Source organism: Dama dama, chromosome X (assembly GCF_033118175.1).
Source record: "Dama dama isolate Ldn47 chromosome X, ASM3311817v1, whole genome shotgun sequence".
In the NCBI taxonomy this organism is placed as follows: Eukaryota; Metazoa; Chordata; class Mammalia; order Artiodactyla; family Cervidae; genus Dama; species Dama dama.
This window is the reverse complement of record NC_083714.1, coordinates 27,877,838-27,901,088: the sequence shown is the minus strand read 5'-3', so window position 1 is coordinate 27,901,088 and position 23,251 is coordinate 27,877,838. Positions and strand designations below refer to the sequence as shown.

The 23,251-nt window shown below is 37.7% G+C and overlaps 1 protein-coding gene across 1 annotated transcript in view; it reads left to right on the top strand.

Annotated features, from left to right (window-relative positions):
* The window catches only part of TENM1 (teneurin transmembrane protein 1), an 887,850-nt gene that overhangs the window by 608,964 nt on the left and 255,635 nt on the right, over window positions 1-23,251 (top strand). The window contains exons 11-14 of the mRNA XM_061137497.1: window positions 24-234; window positions 5,187-5,288; window positions 6,701-6,895; window positions 10,523-10,723. Coding sequence (XP_060993480.1) covers window positions 24-234; window positions 5,187-5,288; window positions 6,701-6,895; window positions 10,523-10,723 — 709 coding nt within the window. The remainder of the gene's footprint in view (window positions 1-23; window positions 235-5,186; window positions 5,289-6,700; window positions 6,896-10,522; window positions 10,724-23,251) is intronic.

Sequence of the window (23,251 nt, the reverse complement as noted above, 5' to 3'; positions counted from 1 at the left end):
ATCTATGTTTGCATTTGTTCCAGTTTGATTTTGTAAAGCTAATGGATGGAAAACAACTGGTCAAACAGGACTCCAAGAGCTCTGATGATACCCAGCATTCTCCTCGGAACCTAATCTTAACCTCACTGCAGGAAACAGGTTTCATAGAATATATGGACCAAGGGCCTTGGTATCTGGCATTTTACAATGATGGAAAAAAGATGGAACAAGTATTTGTGTTAACTACAGCAATTGGTAAGCTGCCTTGGCTATGATTTTGAATCGACAGCATAACTCCAGAAAGACACAGTGATGAAAGCGATACAGATGTTATTGAAGCTTATTGCTCATTCTGTCTTAAAGTCATTACTCAGGATACATCACAGTGAGACAGGTTTATATTGCTGTTGTCAGTAATGTTGTTTAAATGCCGATTAAGATTTTTAAAATGTTCCATTATTTGCGGCTATTTTAGGATACCTGCCATGCTCCTTTTTATATGTTTTCAACAGGAATAATACCCTGGATTACACTATTACTGAGACTACGTAGATGAAAAACTTCATGAAGAAAGGAAATAAGCAAGAGAAGCCCTGTTAATTCAAGTTCTATTAAAAAAGAAAAAGCAAATAAATACCTTTTTGAAATGGAAAAACTGGCATCAATCCAGTTCTTTAGAACAACTGATTCTGGAAACATTAAGATTGCAAAATACAACCTAAGCATACAGAAGAGTCTTAAGGATAATAACTTGGGTCATTCAGAGTTCTTTCTTTAAAACTGTTTAGTTTAAAAATCATCACAATGACTCGTTCACTGTGCTCAGAGCCTATTAAAGAATGTTCTTTTCAGTACAATGTCTACACACACTGTTACTCATTTTCACCCTAGTTAATCAGAGACAGCTCACTTTTGTCATTTTGGGGAGTCAATTCATTTGCCATAACCCTTTGTATGAATAAAGCTGAGCTCTTTAGCAAATTTAGAGCCCTAAGAGTATACAACTCATAGACACAGTATTTTACTGTGTGAATTCTCCTGAAACACGTGTCTTTTAAAAGATGGGAAAATATTTTACAGCTGTCAGTTTTCTATACAACTCTTACCACTTTATCCTTTAGTTAACCTGTTCTACCATGTGTTTAGGAAATTGTGTTGATTGTTAATAGATATACCATCTGCTCTTTATAACAATTATATTCTATTTTTACTTGATGCTGAAGACCTTTTGTCAGTAGAAAATGGTATTCCAGCCACAGATTATCAAAAACTTGCCTCTAAAGTAATCAGAAAGGCAATAAAAATGCACCAATGATTTTTCCCCTTAGAGAAAAGCTCCACTGATCTTACATCTTCAAAAGACAAAGTGTTTGTTAAATTAGAATATATATATATATATTTTAAGTCATGACACTGTTTTGCTTCTCAGAGATTCAGTGGGGGCAAATTCAACAGTTGCATCTTTCATATTTGTCCACCAAGACTCAGTTTTGCAAACTAATCAGATATGAGAGGTTGAGTTTCTCCTAAGAAATCAGAGCAATTAAAAGACTTAAAACATTTGTGAAGAGGATTTTCTCTCTTCCTGTTATCCTTACCCCTAAGTTCAAGTTAAAACACTAACCAAGCTATTAACCTTTCAAAAATCAATAGACCCAGAAACACGCTTGGAGTTTTTTTCATGTCCCTTAATTCCTTTCCCAAAGAACCTAACCTTTGAGATATAATTTCCTATTATCCAGAGATTAAGCTTAGTTTCATATAAAACAACATATTTGCTTCTTGCTTACACAAGTGTGTTTCTTATTTCTCCTACAATTTCACTTAAAGAGAATTCAAGCAAATTTGCCAAAATGTCAAAGGTATATAAATTATTTACTCTAAATTCTCCCCATTATTTTTATGTTTTTGTAATTGTTAAAAGAGGATAACATGTTTGTTCCTTTGTCTATTAAGTGATAATATTATAATCAGTTGGATTGATCTTAACTATATTTGGTCTGCTCATAGGGATCAAAACAGCATAATAACCGTTTTTTTGAGTGACTAATATAGGTGAGCAACTAACCTGTATTATTATATGTTATTTTCTAGTTTTATAGACAAAGTTATGAATAAGCCAAAGTCTCCACCAACCAGCTCAATAACATGATTATATATATCATTAATGGAGTGCCATTCTGCCCCAAGCACTCTACATTCAGCTATCTTGTTTGATTCTCATCACAAGCCTAGCATAGGTATAGTGGTACTTATATTACAAATAAGAAATCAGAGACTTGGGGTGAGTAAAGACGTCCCACAGCCAGCAAGTGGCAAAATTGATATTAGAGACCCTCAATATCTCTGATTCCAAACCCCTGCTCTTTAGAACATGCTCATTCCATAGGATTATTCATTAGATTTTGTTTCTCCCATGAGAAAACCTGCCGGAAGCAAAACCCATCATCAGCGCAGATGCAGATCCAAAGGCTCTAGCATAAGAACAGGGTTTTAAGCATAAGAACTTTAAAATAATTCTGAACTCTAATGAACTGGTGTCTAGGAAGTGATCCTGGAGTCAGATTTAAAAGATAGAAGACAAACTTCCTGGAGGCCATTGTAAATAGAAAAGCACACCCTTTTTCATCACTAGTTATTTATGTGTTTCTGCTGTAGCCATCCTCTTCTGGAGTCCCTAGGCTATCCCAATATCTCTTTGATACCAAAACCTCCTCCATTGCCTTCTCTTCTCATTTGCATTGCAGGTGTTAAACTCTATGCAGCATTACGGGCCTCGGGACAATTCTTAGATAAGTCAATAAGACAGAGGGATTTTTATTTATTTTGATAGCAAATTTTATTAAACATTTTCTCTCTCCAGTAGCTACATTCCCACAAGGCTGCTTCCATGAAGTTGTCAATAGGACCTGGTATGAAATTAAATTCAAGTATGTTTACCTTTGAAATTTTCATCTATAGCCTCCTATTAACCATGCAGGGCAGGGAAAATCCAAATGTAGATTTAAGGATGGCCACTTCTTTTTGGTAAAAGAAAGCAAAACAAGAAAAAAGATGATAATTGTTCCATCTCTGAATGAAAAGAAATAAGACTCTTAGTGCCTTTTTGTAATGATCTTTTAAGTAAAGGAATGATTTTCTGAAAATAACTAATGTTTTAATGAGTTAAAAAGTGGTTAGCTTATTGTCAAACGTTACATTCCTGCCAGTCCAGTTTTCAGCAAATGCCATGTGTCAGTTCTTATCCAGTTCAGTTTTCTAGCACAGGGATCAGAGAACCGACCATCATAAACTCGCAAAAAGGAATCTCATGTGTTCATATGGATGTCAGAAGAATAATCTCCTCTGTCAATAGGATAGCGATCCACACGGCCACTGGATTCATTCTCAGTTTCCTAAGGATCCCCTAAATGGACTAGATGCCACGTTTTTTCCTCTTGCTTTTCTTCTGCCCAAGGCAGAATTCCAAGTCTAGATTAGAATTCCTCTAACCATTGAAGTTTGCTCTTTGAAGCACTGGTTCTCAATGCTTTAATTCAGTTTTCGCCTGCAGGGTCACTTGAGGTATTTGTTAGAATGTAGATTACTGGGCTGCATCCTCAGAGATGGAGGCTTCCCAAGTGGTGCTAGAGGTAAAGAATCCTCCTGCCAATGCAGGAGACACAAGAGATGCGGGTTCTATCCCGGGTCAGGAAGATCTCCTGGAGTAGAAAATGGCAACCCACTCCAGTGTTCTTGCCTGGAAAATTTCATGAGCAGAGGAGCCTAGCGGGCTACAGTAGTTGGGGCTGCTGAGTTGGACCCCACTGAGCAACTGAGCATGACTAATATCCTCAGAGATAGATTCAATAAATCTGGTGTGAAGCTCAGGTATCTGCATTTTAAGTACTTCAGGTGATCCTCCTGATGTAGGTGGTCAAAAGGCCACAATTGAAGAAATGCTATTTCTCAACTCTCATTATAAATTCTCAGAGTTCAGTGGAAAACACCAAGACTACTTACTAGAATATTTCCTTCTGATTGGAAATAGCTTATCCAAGTGAAACTAGATGAAGTAGATGATTTGGATTGAAAAGAAAAAACTGGTACCTATGAGAAGTATGAGTGTAATGGGCCAGAATGTAAAAGTCAGAATTGAGGAGTGCTAAGTTATAGAAAACGTATGGAAAAAAGTCATGAAAAGGTGGGTTTTTTTAAAACTGCAGGGATAAAGCATACATATCATAATAGGTTGTGGACTTGGAATTTGATGCTGTTACACTCAAATAAAATTTTAAACTAAAAACAGTTTTCAATATCATTGTCAGAAACTGATTTTTATAAAACTTTATACCTCTTCAATCAAGTTACTTAGCACAAGATTGGTCAAAGTTCTTTTGTATTGAAGACACTATGTCACCAGAACTATGTGCAGGCACCTTCAAAGCCTTCTCAATTCCCCCTGAAACCTATTCTCTAAGAATGAATTGAAGGGAAATTAGTGGCAAAGAACTGATAATGCGTTTACAGCCAAGAAAGCATTTCTCAACAAAATACTTAGGTTCTAATGCTTTTCATGGTGGTGAGTTTAATATGAACACTTACTTTAAAAGCTTTCCATTGTCACTTATTAGTAAAAATGAAATACTGATTATCATATTCAAGCTGTCAAGATAGTAGATTAAACATTTTAAGGTGCTAGAGAAGACATTTTTTCTTTGCTACCACCTAAATTTGAAAAATAAACAATAGACTTCATTTTCTGGGTTATATTTTAAAGCCCTTTTTGCTTTTGAGAAATGACCTATAATCCTAGTACATTTTTAGCTTTATCATGAATGTCTTTTAAGAATACAGCTCATCTAGACCCTTGATGCACTTTAGAGGTGAGGTTGGTTTTTAGTCCCACTCTTGAATAGCCAATTCAGCAAATCCAGGGTGCTTTAAATAATGTGGTACTGTGACCTCTTACAGAAATCTTTGGCATCTGACTTTAGACAGTAAGTGCTTTGTAGACAGCAAAGGGCAAAGATTGTTATAGGCCCAGCGTTTTTGCAATTTAGAAAAAAATAGATGTCAATGTATGACAAAAACCACTACAATATTGTAAAGTAATTAGCCTCCAACTAATAAAAATAAATGAAAAAAAAAAAGAAAAGAAAAAAATAGAGACTCTACAGCCTATAGGTTTGTTCTTTTTTTTTTCTTCTTTTTCTCTCTATTAACAGAAATAATGGATGACTGTTCGACAAATTGCAATGGAAATGGAGAATGTATCTCTGGCCATTGTCACTGCTTCCCAGGATTCCTTGGACCTGACTGTGCTAGAGGTAAGGTTGCCCTGTTATACTGATTGGTTCGGGAACTTGATGTCATTTGAGAACTTAGAATTAGTAACAATAGGGAGAGGCGGAGGGATAGGAGTGATAGTAGCAGTAGCAACACCCCCGATGGTCTCTACCGAAAGGTGAGCACTTGCTCTGCCAGGCACCATTCTAAACACTTTATGGTACTTTTAATTCATATATTGTATAATAATCCTATGGTGTAGATCTATTATCCTGGTTTAATGGGCAAAGAAATAACATCAGAGAGGTCAAATCACTTAACTAAGGTTATCTAACCACTGAGACCTGGATCCTCTGAAAGCAACCAACTCCATGATATTGGATTGGCCAAAAAGTTCATTCAGGTTTTTCCATAGCATCTTATGGAAAATCCCAAGCAAACCTTTTGGCCAACTCGGTACTTCTATTCCCTTCATAAACTCATTTATAATGGAGGAACTTTGGGTAACCACTTATACAAACCAGGGTAAACTAGAAGAGGTGGACAGTCACCAGCTGGCTGAGTAGCTTATAAAGGAAAGACTGGGAAGGCAGAAGTTAAAGTTTGAAACTTTACTAAACCAGACTTGCCCATAGTTTAATTCTTGAAAAGCTGTGGGTAAATCATGCTGGGTTTTCCCCATAGGCTTACAGTTATTATCGATACTTTAGAGATGCTCTATGCTTGTTCACAATGTGTTCTTAAAGTTCTCAGTCTGCTAATGCTTTCATCTCAGGTTTCTCAGCCACTCAGTTTCTTTAGATTAAATTCTATTCAGCAGAGAATTCAATAGCACTTGCTAGATTCCCAGTTCTCCAATAGATCTTCAGGAGGTTGGGGGTAGAAGCAGAGGTTAGGGCTGGTATGGGAAAAAATGAATAAGACGAGATATAGGCCCTGCCCTCAGGGAATTCCATAGTTTTTTAATAAGAAGACAAAGAATGACAGAGCAGAGTGAAGGTTCCAATGAAGGTCTGCACAGCTGGAATAGGCACAGACATTGTCCAGTACCAATCTCTAAATGCCCAACTTTTGAAAGACAGCACTCTATAATAGGAATATCTCCCTCCTAGTTGTATGAATTTTATCTGCTTGAGGAAGAAACACCAAAAGAGAGAAAAATCCTAACTTATAATAATGATGATGGTGATGATGATAGTTGTTTAAGAGTATCAAAAGCAAGTGCTTGAAATAATTTCTTCACTCGGGGTGTTTTTATAATTTATCTTTCCCCCAATCCCATAAGAGGGAAATTCTGTTTGTAATCATGAACACGTGCCGATTTAATAAAGGCTAAGTCAGAAATAGTACAATTTTTTTGCCAGAAATATTATATGAGAATCGATAGAGAATTGCTCTTTGGAGATTTTACAAGCATTATGAGAACATTACAAGTTCGTTTGCCAACCTTCAGATTCATGCCCTGTGCTGTGCGGTGGGAATGGAGAATATGAAAAGGGACACTGTGTCTGCCGAAACGGCTGGAAGGGGCCAGAGTGTGACGTTCCAGAAGAGCAATGCATTGACCCAACGTGCTTTGGCCACGGCACCTGCATCATGGGAGTTTGCATCTGTGTGCCAGGATACAAAGGAGAAATATGCGAGGAAGGTCAGAGCCCTGTGTTAATATATTGCTTCAGGCTTTTCTCTCACTGAATGGTCCAAGGTGTCATTCTGTGTTTCTAGTAGAGACGTAACTGGTCTTTGCAAACCATAAGTGCATAACATGTCTACTTAGTACATGGAACAGTGAGAGTTCATGTCTCTTCTGACAGCCTCTGATAATAACATGAGGCCATACCTCTGACCCTTACAGAGCAGTAGTGGAAAATGTCATATGCCCCCCTCATTTTAACACTGTTTTATGATGAAAATTTCCATCATGATGATTTTAGGTGTTAATTTATATGCTTTCATTATTACAGAGTGCACTAGGCTACATCTTTCTCTAAAGCACATAATAAAAATAATATTATTGTGCACATTTGGAACCATTTCATAAATGTTTTCTTTGGGAGTGATTTGTAATTACCATTATTATTATTGCTTTATACTATTTATTTTTATATACCTCATGCTGAAACTTGACCTCCCTGCCTAAGGAAGTAGACTTACCACTAATGAGTTTCCAGACAATGCCTTTATATTAAAATTCACCCCAAAGGAGCATTTACACATACATGCCCAATAATTTTATCATTTACAAAACATACTTCGAAACAGCAGTAGTTTTATCATTTAAAGAAGACACATTGGAAAATAAGTTTGCTAGTAATCAGACCTTTTTCATGCCACATTCCTCAAATAAGACTGATTTCAGAAATAATATTAAACCATTACCATGGGAGATGGTCTCATCACAACTGTTGTTCAGGAAATAGATTGCTAAAAATGCACTATAATTGCTTTTTAAAGATGGCTCATTAAGACTATTGCACAGCATTTTAAAGGGTTTAATCTCATTCTGCTCCATGAGCAAACAAGAGTTTAGCTTTCCACCTTCCATTAGCCGTAGTAGAATTTTGGTGTGAAGATTGTATCTGTTCCAATATGAATGTCATTGGGCCTTGACAAGGCAGTAAAGTTTCTGACTTACTTTTAGAAGCTGTTTTTACTTTAAGCTATACATTCAGATGCTATACAGATGCACACATGTTTTCACCAAAAAAAAAAAAAAAAAATGGTGTCTATTACAACATCTACAATCTGCCCTGGAAAACATTTAACCTAAGTTAGACCGTTCTAATTTACATTTTGTAAATAGTTGAAAAAGGACTTAGCTACAATTTGCCTTCTAGGCCACAAAGAAAATTTATAGAATAACCAAGATAGCAAGGAGTACCACGTTTATATGTAGAAACTTTCCAAATACAAATTTTTTAATAAAAAAATATTTTAAGTCAGATTTCACAAACAGGAGCTCATCGGCTGAATGGGCGCATGGGTGGGTTTTGTTTGTTTCAGTAAGTGGTGGTGGTGGTGTTTTCATTGTTGTTTAATGTGATGTATTTTGCAAAATTTAAAATAGAGAAGTATTGCATAAAGATTCTGGCCTCTCTTGAGCAACAAAAATATCTGGTGACCCTGAGCCCACATTCCTACATGGTAGCAATGATTGGAGCCAATTAACAGCAACTTGGGCTTCCCTGGTAGCTCAGGCAATAAAGAATCCACCTGCAATGCAGGAGACCTGGGTTCCATCCCTTGGTTGGGAAGATCCCCTGTGGAGGAGGAAATGGCAACCCACTCCAGTATTCTTGCCTAGAGAATCCCATGGGCAGATGAGCCAGGCAGGCTATACAGCCCATGGGGGAGCAAAGAGTCAGATATGACTCAGCAACCAACACACAGACACACACACAGCAACAGCGGCAGCTTCCCTTAAACTGGACACTTATTCCCAGCACACCCTGTTTTCTGAAATCCAGTCCATCTCATTCATATATGCAACCCACCTGGTCCCTGCAGTCAAATGACTTTGTGCCTCTGACTTAAGTATGACGTACCTGGTCATTGAAGGTGATCTTCTTAAAAAAAATAAACATATATTAAGTTAAATACTGTTTTATTTATTAAAATTGTTATATTTTGATGCAACAAAATTACCTCCTTCTGAAATAATATTGTACACTAAAGAACCTGCCTGCCAATGCAGGAGCCATAAGAGACTTGGGTTTGATCCCTGGGTTGGGAAGATCCCCTGGAGGAGGGCATGGCAACCCACTCCAGTATTCTTGTCTGGAGAATCCCTATGGACAGAGGAGCCTGGTGGGTTACAGTCCATAGGGTCACAAAGAGTCGGACACGACTGAAGTGACTGAGCACACACACACACACACACACACACACACAGACTTTTCCTCTCCCTCCAAATAATGAATAGATCAAATTGGATGTACCTTCTGGTATTTATTTGCTGATTAGCTCAGGTATTAAAGCATTGTGCTAATGACCCTGAGATCATGGGCTAATTATAATGGCAATAACACTAATTATAAAATGCTTAGTTAGACTTAACTCTATTCCATGGCACATTTGTTGTTGCTATTTAGTCACTAAGTTGTGTCCAACTCTTTGCAACCTTATGGACCATAGCCCTTGAGGCTCCTCTGTCCATGGGATTTTCCAGGCAAGAATACTGGAGTGGGTTGCCATTTTCTCCTCCAGGGGATCTTCCCTGACCCAGGGATGGAACCCACATCTCCTGCACTGGAGGCAGATTCTTTATCACTGAGCCACCTGGGAAGCCCATTCCATGGCACATGCTACTCACTAAAACTAGGCCAGTCTTGCAAATGGTGGCAGATCGTATCAGTGATGTTTCCATTGCTAGAAAAGTAATTCAAAACATACATCCTCATAATGGTTAGGTTATTTTAGTCTCATCTTATTTGTACAGGAAGATCAGAAATTTGGGCATCAACTTTCCCATTTCCTGTGGGGTGGTCACTCAGTTAAAAGCACAAAATAATTTTCCCCAAGGCAAGCATAGAAATCTACTTGTGAAATAGTTTAGAGTATTTGTTAGAATGTGTCCAAAAATTTCCAGACTTCACAGAATCAGAGTCAAATATAATTGAGTCTGTGATATTCTAAAGCACTGAAAACTATGTCACAGTGTCTGGGTAGAAAGAGAATCCAGGAGGCAAAGAATTTTTAAATTGTGTTTAAAATGTTGCATTTTCACTGCTTCTTAGGAATAAATGAGAGATTATAAAAAATTAGTTATATTATATGATTCCATGAAACAGCAGTCACCTCAGCCAATACCTTAAATAATCCAAACTTAAATATATATAAAAACTCCTCTAGACACATCAAATAAAAGCCATTTCTGGGAGCTATAATTCCAATTTCAGAAGACAGGGAATGACTTACCAAAAATTCTTGATTTTTTTTTTTTTGCAAAGCTGAGGAATCCCTACTGAAGGCACATTCTGGTCCACCCACCCACTTGTGTGGGAGTGCTACACACTGCTCATAATTTCATAGAACGTGTCTGTGGTTTCCTTCTTCTACATTTAGATTGCAACCTTTATGGTAGCCTACCATGTTTTTAAGTGTTGATAATATTCTGGTTCAAACACAGCATTTATGTGAGTCATTGTATTGCCTAATGAAAGTAGCAAAAATAATGTAATATTGGAAAATCAATGTATCTCACTGTCCTGGCCACACCTGTTCACTTTCAACCTTTCCCCCTCTCCCCCCGCCTTTTTTTTTTTCTGGCCTTCAGAGGACTGCTTAGACCCCATGTGTTCTGGCCATGGCATCTGTGTAAAAGGAGAATGTCACTGTTCTACTGGTTGGGGAGGAGTCAACTGTGAAACTCCACTTCCAATATGTCAGGAGCAGTGCTCAGGACACGGGACCTTTCTCCTGGATGCCGGCACGTGCAGCTGCGATCCCAAATGGACAGGAGCCGACTGCTCAACAGGTACATCAGCGTCTAATTCTTTACCCCCTTCCCTCACTCCTGAGTTCTTACTGGTCTTTACCTTAAGGTAGTATTTCTTAAAGTCAGATCTGTATGCCTTCATAAGGGACTTCCACACGTTTCCTAGGCTTGTATTTTACTGAGTTTTCATATACAACATACAGCTGGGCTTTTCATCACATTTTTCATTGTCATAGTTCTGTAGTTGAACCTCTGTCTTCATTTTGCACTCTCCTGTAGTTATTCCATCCATTCTGAAGTCTGTTATGATCAGTTCTCTATAGATTATTTCAAATCTATGTCCTCCTTCACTCAGGATGACAATCCCTAGGTCCATCCATGTTGCTGCAAATGGCATCATTTTATTCTTTTTTATGGCTGAGTAGCATTCCATTGTATATATGTACTGCATCTTCTTTATCCATTCTTCTGTCAGTGAACATCTAGGTTGCCTCCATGTCTTGACTATTGTAAACAGTGCTACAATGAACATTGGGGTTCGTGTATCTTTTCAAGTTAGAGTTTTCTCTGGATATATGCCTAGGAGTGGGATTGCTGGATCATATGGCAACTCTATTTTTACTTTTTTAAGGAATCTTCATACTGTTTTCCATAATGGCTGCGCCAATTTACATTCCCCCCAACAGTGTAGGAGGGTTCCCTTTTCTGACTTTGGAAACGTCTTAACACTTGAATGAACACTAAAAAGATGATTATATGTTTATCGGGTGGATTTGAGAGCCAAGAACATTCCAGGAAGAAGGAATAAATTAAACTAAGAAATGTGAATCCACATATTCCATTTGGCAACTTACTAGTCATTGGGTGTGGCTGCACCTAAGAATCCAGAAGATATAATTGGAGAGATGGGCAGGGATGAGAACACAGGGAGTTTTGATTACACGCCACACTAAGGAACTTGCATTTCTTCTTGACACAGTTAGAAGCTACTGCGTGGTTTATAACAGATTGTATTTTAGGTCGAGGTTAGGAAACAGGACGTGGCTACTATATAAGTGCTGCTGGAGTAAGGAATTATCACTAACTATGATTTCTACACTGGGAGACTGGGTGACTGATAATGAGTCTTAGTTGCAGCCTGTGAAATCTAATTCCCTGACCAGGAATTGAACTCGAGCCCCCTACATTGGGAACACGGAGTCTTAGCCAGTGGACCACCAGAGAAGCCCTGCTGAAATATTCTATAAACAGATTTTCCTTGAGCACTTACTGTGGGCCATGTGCTAACTCTCACACTACTGGAACTTGCAGTCTGGCTGGAGGAAATAGAGAGTCAATAATGAATAAGAGCTATACAAGTCTTTGAAACATGAGGAGAGTGAGAACTAGCGAGGTTAAATTATTTTTCCAAGGTCGTAGAGCTGGCTAATTGCAAACCTGAAAGTTGTTTGCAGGGCTGTTGATTTCATCCCACATCTAGCATTTCTTTTCAGCCTCCACCCTCACCCCCACCAAAGGAAGAGTTAGACAAGGAGCAAGGACTCAGGTGAATAGATTAGCTTATGGAAAAGGGAACATTCTAGAAGATGAAGGGCATCAAATATCAAGTGCATTCTTGTCCAGATATAACATGGATTCAAAGTAGACTAAATTAGAATCAGGTCTTCCCTGATAGCTCAGTTGATAAAGAATCCACCTGCAATGCAGGAGACCCTAGTTCAATTCCTGGGTTGGGAAGATGCGCTGGAGAAGGGATAGGCTACCCACTCCAGTATTCTTGGGCTTCCCTGTGGCTCAGCTGGTAAAGAATCCACCTGCAATGTGGGAGACCTGGGTTCGATCCCTGGATTGGGAAGATCCCCCTGGAAAAGGGAAAGGCTAACCATTCCAGTATTCTAGACTGAAGAATTCCATGGACTATACAGAGTTGCAAAGAGTCAGACACAACTGAGCAATTTCCACGTTCACTTTCAAATTAAAATGTGGACTAAAGTCACATCCATCCATTCTGGATGCAATGGAAAAAGAACACTAGAAGCACCTCTTGGTCAGAGAAGCAAAAGGGTGAATATGTATGCCCCCCAACTCTGCAGTCTCTCAAGCAAAAAGCTTCCTAATAAAACTACCAACTTGAAAAATAGGAAAAGGAAATGCCTTCCGAATCTCCGGTGTCATGGTAGGAATAGTCCTTCTGTGATTTTTAAGCTCCATAAAGGTTGTTCCCACAGAGCATATTTAACCATCGAGATGATCTCACTGTGCAGACTTTTAATTGAGTATGCTCAGTACAGGAAGCAATTTAACATCTGATTCTTATAATGGATCATGTCATTTCAAAGGTGGATATGCTCTTTGCCATTGATCATTCTCTTCCTCTAAGCGCATGAAGCTTAGCTGTTAGCATGTTAACTGTGTTGCTCTGATATCAAGGGGACTGCAGTGAATGGTTTACTGATTATTTTCAGTCTGTTTTCTAGGTATACTGAGTATTGTTAGCCGCACTGAATGGATACTTGATATAGGGTTCTTTCACCTGGAGGTCTCATGGTACTTCACAAAGGTTAACTCATTAGTCTTTAAAAAACACCTCAAGAGGAATACAACAGAAGCTTCTTATAGCATAGTTTAGATTTGGATATACTGCAGGTCAAATCATGCTCCCTTAAAATAGAACTCCTTGCCATGAAATCTCAGTAATACATTTAGCCCTGTACTGAAGATACTGGCCCCAGCTTCAAAATTCAGCTTTGTAAAACACATCTACTACATTTCTTTCATAAAATCTGGCTCCTCCTGGTCTCATAGTCTCTGAGGGGGAGCATAAAAGCAGAATTTAGAGCTTTGTCCTCCTTTCTTCTTGATGAAACTTCCTGTGAGCCACTCTATCTATTATTACTCTCAGACTGTGAAATTTATGGAAGATAAGCATTCACAAAGAGAGGACAGTTTCTGTCCTTTCTACCATGATCCCCTCTCATTATCCTGGATCTTAGAACTGGATTAATCAGCTCGAGAGATGGAACATCAGGTCCTGAAGGATTCCTGAACTATGGACCATAGCCTGCCAGGCTTCTTTGTCCATGGAATTTTTCAGGCAAGAATACTGGAGTGGGTTGCCATGCCCTCCTCCAGGGGATCTCCCCAACTCAGGGATTGAACCCCCGATTCTCCTGCATTTTCTGCATTGGCAGGCAGATTCTTTACCACTGAGCCACCTGGGAAGCTATATGTGTGTGTGAGTGTGTGTATACAAAGTTGCTATATAACAGGAATCATCTGTAGTTCTGGGTGAAGATTCCATAAGGCTTTGTTATAAGGATATTTGTTTTCAGGCCATGTGGCCATTTTGTCCATTGGAGAGATGACAGTGTGTGTGTGACTGTGCTCATGTGTGCTTGTGTGTATATTCACAGCATAGTGATTTTGAGTAACTCATTTAACATTTTTGAGTCTCAGCTGCCTCACTTTTGCAATGGTAGAAGATTAGCCAAGTGGCTCTTGAGGCCCTTTTCAACACTGTGATATATGGTTCTTTAGCCTGTATATTGAGCTGTTGACACTGATTATCAATGGTTTGTGGATACAGTTCATAAACTCTCAACTCCACATTGTTTATGGTGAGAAAATATTAATTGCAAATAGCTTTGTTTACGTTATAACAAAATCCACACTTTGACATATAGACCATTTTGTTTGAGAATCTACCTCTATTTGTATAGATACACATGTACACACACACATAAACATGTGTGTATATAACAATGTCTTGTTATGTTTTTAAGTGTTCCCTAATGGATGGTGATATGCATCTACTAATAAAACAGGTAATTAGAGGAGGAAGTTGTAAAAGGCTCATATAATTATAATTGCTAGAAAAACTTTCCTTGATTATACAAGTATCATATGCTTTTAGAACATTATTCGTTTTCCCCTTTATTGAAAGTGCCAATAATCAAAAGGTTTTCATCTGATTTTATATATCTATCACATACAATGCATCACTTTCCTGCAATTTCCAGATATTGAGTAGGCCATTTGAAATGATTAGTGTACACTGTATTTTTCCTATAGATATTACAGTAACAGCAGGGTTGTACATGCCATTTGATAAAGAAGCTTTGTTCAAAACAGAATGTACATGCTACGGGCACAACTATATAGTCATTCATCATGCCACTGAAGAGAAAAATCCACTCATATATAAAGTAACTGAAATTAAGTATCTCCAATAGAAAAGAGATAATCAGTGTACCCAGATTAGGAACCTAGGATTGCAGGTAATCTTGTCTATTCAGTTTGGGACACACACCTGAATTTCTTAGGAGCTGTAGCTAATTCACAAAAGAAAAGTCTCTACTAGTTATCAAACAATGTTAATATATTATAATGAACAAATTTTGCGGACTGAAAAGCTCAAATATAGACAATCAGTCACGGAAACATGATGGGAAGTTTTATACTGCTTTTTAGCATACAGGGACAAAAAGGCTTATGACTAATTCCTATGTAGGCTTAATTATTTTTAACTTGCATTCAAAGTATGACAACCTCTGATCAAGTTTATTTTAAAGTCATTTTTTCTATTCTGGAAGAAATAAAGGGTAAACCTTAAGGTGATTCTGATTTGACTGATTTAATAAAATAAACAGACTTTTGGACTCTGTGGGAGAAGGCGAGGGTGGGATGTTTGGAGAGAACAGCATCGAAATGTGTATATTATCTATGGTGCAACAGATCACCAGCCCAGGTTGGATGCATGAGACAAGTGCTCAGGCCTGGTGCACTGGGAAGACCCAGAGGAATCGGGTGGAGAGGGAGGTGGGAGGGGGGATCGGGATGGGGAATACATGTAAATCCATGGCTGATTCATGTCAATGTATGACAAAACCCACTACAATATTGTAAAGTAATTAGCCTCCAACTAATAAAAATAAATGGAAAAAAAAAAACCAGACAAAATAAACCCCTGCTTGAAACATAGTGGCTACACCATTAACACCACAGTGAGGTAAAAACATTAACTGTAGATTTGCGGAATCTGTCAGTGCTGTTCATTTGTGGCACAAGAAATACAACCCCAAAAGCATCCTTAATAGAATTCAAGTCAGATTAAAAGTGTAAGAATCCACAAAAATATTTTTGGGAGGCATATATGAAATGGAAAAAAAATCATACTATTATCATGATTTCCTAGCAACTCATCCTACTCAGAGATGGTTTGACACCCCCTAAGTTTTTTCATCTTGAGTGAAAATAGAAATCAACCCCCCCACAAATTCTCAGATTCAAAAATACCTTATCTTTATCAAAGAGAGTCCATTTAATAGCCATAAGATTATATACATGTATAGTAAAGTGATTTAAAGCACATCAAATATCAAATGTTTTCAAAACACATCTTTTACATTTTGTTCTGAGGCGATAAAAAACCATACCTTTTCTGCCATCATTAGCAGACTGCAATGCAAAAATCCAGTGAAACTTTTGACAATTTGACAAGTTTGAACAATGAGGTAAATTTGCAGCTCCCTCTCTGTAAATCTGAGCTAACTCCACTGACTGTTCCAGGACATTAAAGCTTTAAAATTGTTTTTCAAACCAGGGACATATATTTAAGGTGGCAACTGTGAGGTAAGAAAATGTAATTAAGTAAGCCTGAGTGTGAGGAGACATGCTTATTTACATGGTTCAAGTACAGTTAATAATAAGGAGTGCATTTGGACAGACCAATAGGAGCATCAAAACAAACCAGAAAAATTTTGTACTGCACCATGAAATGCATTCCTCTCATTCACCCATACTTTTTCTGAATTCCAAGTTCATTTTGTTTGGCATTTTTCTCAGTTCATGTTCATCTGCATAGAATGAAATAGACCCAGAAAAGGGTGTAGTCTAAAAGATGTGTTTGGCCCTGTAGGTGAGATCTTGCAGGAAAGGTGGCCACCTGGGTGCTCCCCTCCACAGTCTGACCTGCGGCCTGCTTCTCTGACATTGCGGGTGGGGGTTGGTCTGAGCCGGGGTAGGGGGGGGTGGGTGTGGGCAGGAAGGTAGAAAGGGTCTCTAGTAGAGATGGTTGAGAGAGACTTCGAAGGAAGCCAGAATTCAGTTGTGCAAAATCAGTGGCCGAGACATGGAGAAGGATCAGAATAAGTTGTTCCAATCCTGTGCAAAATCAAATGATTGGAGATATTAAAGAGCACTCCATACATTCCCCCCCGCCCCCATAAACTGAAAGATACTTTCATTCCTGTGATAAAGACATCCTGCATTTATCCATTGGTTTTAATTGTTTCTCCAAATACTGACAGGGCCATTTTCTTCATTTCATTATTTTTTTTAAATAAAGCCTTATTTTTCTTTTTTTTTCATTTATTTTTATTAGTTGGAGGCTAATTACTTTACAATATTGTAGTGGGTTTTGTCATACATTGACATGAATCAGCCATGGATTTACACGTATTCCCCATCCCGATCTCCCCTCCCACCTCCCTCTCTACCTGATCCCTCTGGGTCTTCCCAGTGCACCAGGCCCGAGCACTTGTCTCATGCATCCAGCCTGGGCTGGTGATCTGTTTCACCCTAGATAATATACATGTTTCGATGCTGTTCTCTCCAAACATCCCACCCTCGCCTTCTCCCACAGAGTCAATCATGTACTTACATTTATTTTTGGCTGCATGGGTTGGTACTTGGGATCTTTCGTTGCAGTGCACAGACTCTCTAGTTAGGGTGTGCTGGGTTCAGTAGTTGTGGCGTGTGGACCCAGCCACCCCCACAGCATGTGGAATCTCAGTTCCCCTACCAGGGATCAAACCCATATCCCCAGCGTTGGAAAGGGGATTCTTAACCACTGGACCACCAACGAAGTCCCCCCATTCATTATTATGGCCATAATCTGGGGTCATTATTAGCGTGTGGATTGCATATTGAGCTTTGATAATAAAAACTACCTCTAGAAACTTTCCAGAGATTTGCTTTACATGTATTCTTCTGAGTCATTGGAAAGGGATAGGCTACCCACTCCAGTATTCTTGGGCTTCCCTTGTGGGTCAACTGGTAAAGAATCCACTTGCAATGTGGGAGACCTGGGTTCGATCCCTGGGTTGAGAAGATCCCCTGGAGAAGGGAAAGGCTACCCACTCCAGTATTCTGGCCTGAAGAATTCCATGGGCTGTATAGTCCATGGGATTGCAAAGAATCAGGCACGGCTGAGCAACTTTCACTTTCAATCTTCTGAGTCATTGGAAAGAAGAAGAGGCATACGAAGGACAGCGATTTGTCCTTCATTAAAGAAGGGCCATACATTTTTCACCTGGTAATAACTTGACTTATACTTCCACATTCCCAGTAACCTAGCAAACAGGTTTCTCTTATTCTCATAACATCGTGAAGGTGTAAGCAGGGTTAATAATGTTTCCTCATTTTATAGCTGAAGGAACTAATCTGCTATGAGACCCCGGGAAAGTTACTTTATTGTGTGTGCTTCAGCGTTGGGGTTGGCAATAGAATTCACAACCCAATGTCTTATCCTAAAGATCAGTGTGGATTAATCTTGTTTTTATCCTGCTTGTGATTTGCTGAGCCTCTTGAATATAAGAATCCATGTCTTCCATAAATCATAGAAAATATTTAGTCACTATCTCATTGAATTTTGATTTTCACACTTTCTCTGCTAACCTCCTTTTGGAATTTCCATTAGACTCTCCCACTCTGGCCTCTATGTCTTTTATGCTTTTTCCAATTTTCCATTTCTTTGTTTCTCTGTTGTTTTATTGGCAATTTCTTCAAATTTGTCTTCTGGCTCATGAAATATCTCTTCAGCTGTGTTTATTATGATGTTTAAACCTTCCATTAAATTTTAAATTTTAGTGATTTCATTTCTAAAATTATTTAGTTTGTTTTTCAAATATCCCTCATTAATTTTTGGCAATTTCTTGCTCCTTAATCCTGTCTTTATCTACTATTTTCTTTATGCATATTAAACATAGTCATTTTATATGCTATATCTGATAAATAGATCATGTTAAGGCTTTGTGGGTCTGGATCTATGGTTTCTTGTTTCTGTCAACTCTTGTATATGATTGGCTTGCTTTCTTACTTCTGTTAATTTTTTATAGTTGGTTAAAATATGTTGAAATTCTAAGTCTGGGGAAGATTTATGTTTGTTTCTCACAGGAAGTTGTCTGCATTACAGACCAGGGTAAACTTTATTTTTTTACTGTAGTGTAGCTGATTTACAATATTTATTAGTTTTAGGTGTACAACATGATGACTATTTGTACTAATTTAAAGCTTAAATTAAAAATCTCAAGTTACAGTTTTGGGACCATACATTTAGTACAAACTCAGGCTCCAAACCCACATGAAACTTAACTAGTTGCCATGAAGAACATCTTCAGACCCAAGCCTGAGACAGATCATTTTCTTCTAATCTATTTTTGCAAGGTGCATTTGCTTCTACATTGGTTTGAATATGGATCCCTGATCCTGTACAGACCCAAGGTTCAGCTAACAATCTGTTTCCCACTCTGGACCCTCACCAAAACTCTAGGTTACCAAGATCAGCTGATGCCTCTGATGTCCTGGCACAGCCCTAACTCTCCACGTAATCTTGGACTAACCAGTCAGTATGGATCTCAATTTATACATCTGTAAAATGTGTTTTTCAGCTAAATTCAAATTTCAATTTATTTTTAATGATTAAATTAATTAATGATTAAATTATTTAAATTAATTAATAATTAAATTATTAATTAGATTATTTTAATTAATTAATAATTAAAATTAATTTTCACTTTAAGTGGAGAAAAATATTTAAGTTGCAATTAAATCAAGAATTTTTTTCTACTGGGTTATGTGTAAACACATTAGAGTTCAACAAACCTAGAAGAGTTTATTCCAGCTAGAAAAATGGTTCAGCTAGTGAGCTTTAAAAGAGTGTTCTGAGAACTATTGTTCAAAAGATATTTCTGGGACTTCCCTGGTGATACAGTGGGTTAGAATCCACCTGCCAGTGCAGAGGACCTGGATTCGATCCCTGGTCTGGGAATATTCCACATGTCACACAGCAGCTAAGCCTGAGGACCGCAACTACTGAGCTCATGCTATAGAAGCTGCAAGTCACAACTAATGAAGCCTGTGTGCGCTAGAGCCCAGTGCTCTGCAACCAGAGTAAGCCCAAGCACCAAAATTAGCGAGAGTAGCCACATCACTCGCCACAACTAGAGAAAGCCTGTGTGTAGCAACAAAGATCCAATGCAGCCAAAAATAAAATGAATAAATTTTATTTAAATTTATATAAATAAATTTTTGTTATTTAAATAAATGGGAAAAAAATATATTGCTGAAGCCATAGGAGTGAAAATTAACAGTGGAATCAAGAGTAAACAATTTAAACAATCAGAGACAGCTTGCCGCACTTTTCTGGTAGGTCCATTCACTTTTAAAATTGAATTGTGCATGTCAAACAATGAAAGTTAAAGCATTCTAAATGATACTGCCTACTTTCATTTCCAGCTGTCTTTGTTTATTTCTTCTTTGACAGACTTGACATAATCATAGAATATTCACACTAGATTAGATCTTAGAGATCACCTAGTTTTGTCCTTCCTTTTATAGAAGAAAACTGAGGCCCAGAAAGGTTGAATGATTTGCATAAGGTCATGCAGCTGATTAGGTATACAGTTAATATAAGAGACAACTCTCAATTTCTGGCTTAGACATTTTGTCTAATATACCGTTAAGAGAGCCTTGTTCAAATTCAAGAGATGTTACCTTTCCATTGTCATCACTTCCACTGAATCTCTAGGAAAATTAGCAGTGAATATATACACAGGGCAGGATCCCAGAGTCTATCTCTCCCTTGACTATCACAATGTTATGATTAAGGGGAGAAGTAGGTTGATGAAAGTGATCTGAGCCAGTGTTGGGGAGGGGGGAAACAGTGTTATGAAAATTGTCAGAGTTTCAGCATAGAAAAGTCAGACAGAAATGAACTCAAATCCCAGCTCTTCCTCTAAGTTATTATGTGACTTTGAATAAGTTACTTGGTTTCTCTGAGCTTCTCCTATAAAATGGGGAAATAATTCCTACTTTGTTAGGGTAGTTGTAAGAGTTAGATGAGATAATATTTGTGAAACACCTAACATAGTGCTTCTCCCATAGTAGACATTAGATTATAATAATAAATGGTAGCCATTATTGTCATTATATTTCAATTCTCATTGTAAAGACACATTTCAAAGACAAATCTTTTGTAAGTAGAAGATAAATTAGTAGCTGTCTCACAGAATTCATTTTCAGACATGGTAAAGCTGAATTAATTTAAAGGAGTATGAAAATTCTTCCTATTCCAAAGTCATTACATTTTTTTATCCCCACCTGAGTGGTGTTATTTTTTTGTTTGTAGAACAGATGTTTCACTGAAAAGTTAGGTGCAAAGCATTTATTCTATCTTTTTACTCCCTTTAAGCCCTGCTCTTCATCATAAAATCACATTCAAGGAAAATTTATATTCCTGGTCTGTCTGCTAAGATTAGGTTTAGTGACAGGAAATACCTCCCTCAGGGGAGGCAAATAAAAGAGTAGCTTAAACAAGATATAACTGTGACCTTACTTTCACACAAAAGAAATCTAGAGGTAGGCAGACCAAGGCTTAGATGATGACTCCAAAAAGATTCTTCTGACTCACACCTGTAGTATCCCTAAGATGGGACTTTTATCCTCATTGTACACAATGGCAGCCAATGCTCCAGTCATCACATCTTCATTCCAGACAAGATGAAAGAGTGGAGGGGGAAAGCCTCTGTTTGCTCTCTTTTAAGGAGATTTCATTTATGGTACTCCAGGAAACATTCATTTATATCTCACTGACCAGTAACTAAGTCATGTGACCACACCTAGATGCAAAGGAAGCCAAGAAATATAATCTTTGTTTAAGGAAGCCATGTGAACAGCTAAATAACATCAAATTTCACTGTAGCATTCAACCTTCCAATAATACAACAGGGCAACATGATCAGTTGTGTGACTCACCACGTCTTCAACATAAAGCCAAGCCCATAGCTCAATGGAAATAAAACTTTCTTTGTATTGAGACCAGTGAGACACTTTCCCTACAGATCATCTTCAAGATTTTATATGGAAAAATGAATTAAAGTATCTCCTTATTAGTTATCATTTTGATTACATATTGAAGTGATAATACTTTGGACTTACTGGGTTAGATACTATATATTTATTAACCTTAATTTCACCTGCAGTTTTAATGTGGCTACTAGAAAATTTAAGGTTGCATCTGTGGCTTGCATTTGAGGCTCACTTTCTATTTTATTGGACAGCACTGCTGTGGCATATGGCAGTATTAAGTTTAACCTGGAAAATATAACTAAATGTATTTTCCAAATTAAACTGAATATATTCAGATACCAAGGTAACTTGAATAAGTACTTTGTAGTATAGGATTGTTGACAAAGTCAGCTATATGTGGAAAAGGTTTACCAAAAATGATTATTTGGGTTTTAGTATAACTGACCGAAAGTCATTTTTGGCAGTATTAAGACACCAAGGGTAACCATAAATCCAGTTCTGGTTTATGACAATAAAAGCATAAGAAAGAAGTATAAATGAATGCATATATTTCCTAAGACAGGAGAAGCATCAAATCATTATACTCAAATTTCTGCAAAATATGATAAAGAATACAAATGTGGGACAGTAGTAGCATAATTAAATGCCTAGTGATAATCTATTTGTGTATAGTACACAGGCCTCAAAGGTCCAGACATTCCACCTCTCAAGAAGGAAACCAATGTATGTTTTAAATAAAATGTTTAATAAAGCAATAGGTTTGTAACTTTGTTGAATAAGTTTTTATGTCATAAAATGAATTAGAACACCCGAGTCCAACTGAAAAACCTGTAGATAATAAGCAAATTGGCACAGATTAGAGCTTGTCATTCAGAGTGTCTCTAGGGTGGTTCTTCAGCCATGAAATCTTCCTCAGATGCTTTATTTAGCTTGATTGTTTAAAAAATCATGTGTGCTCTGTAAGGGGGAATTACTAAAACATAGACAGAGGTGACTCAGATCACCAAGTTGTCAGTTGTCATCTGAGCTGCCATGACCTCGCTCTCCAAGTTTATACCATGTATAAACCTCTGTGTATACCACAGAGCCTGGCCTCTTTACAGGATGAAACAATCAGATTCAGATCTTTCCACAAGGTCATATTAAATCTGGCTTTTTAACTTAGCAATAAGCTTTTCATAAACACAACTTGACTTTGATAAAAATCCAACAGCCTCTTTTTATTTATGAAGGTCACCACATTAACCTGGCCAGAATTGTTTGTTTTTCTCTATCCATAATTCTTGGCAAGCCAGATATTAGGACACTTAGAGACAGAGAGTGTGTCCATTTTAATTATCATCAGCTCATTCATAATGGAAGATGTCCTTCACTTGAGGCCCATGAGGGAAGGATTGAAATGGTCCTTGGGAATCAATGGATTACCAATAGAACATGAAAGCTCTCAGTCCATCGCAAACCTCTCAGCCTTCAGACATT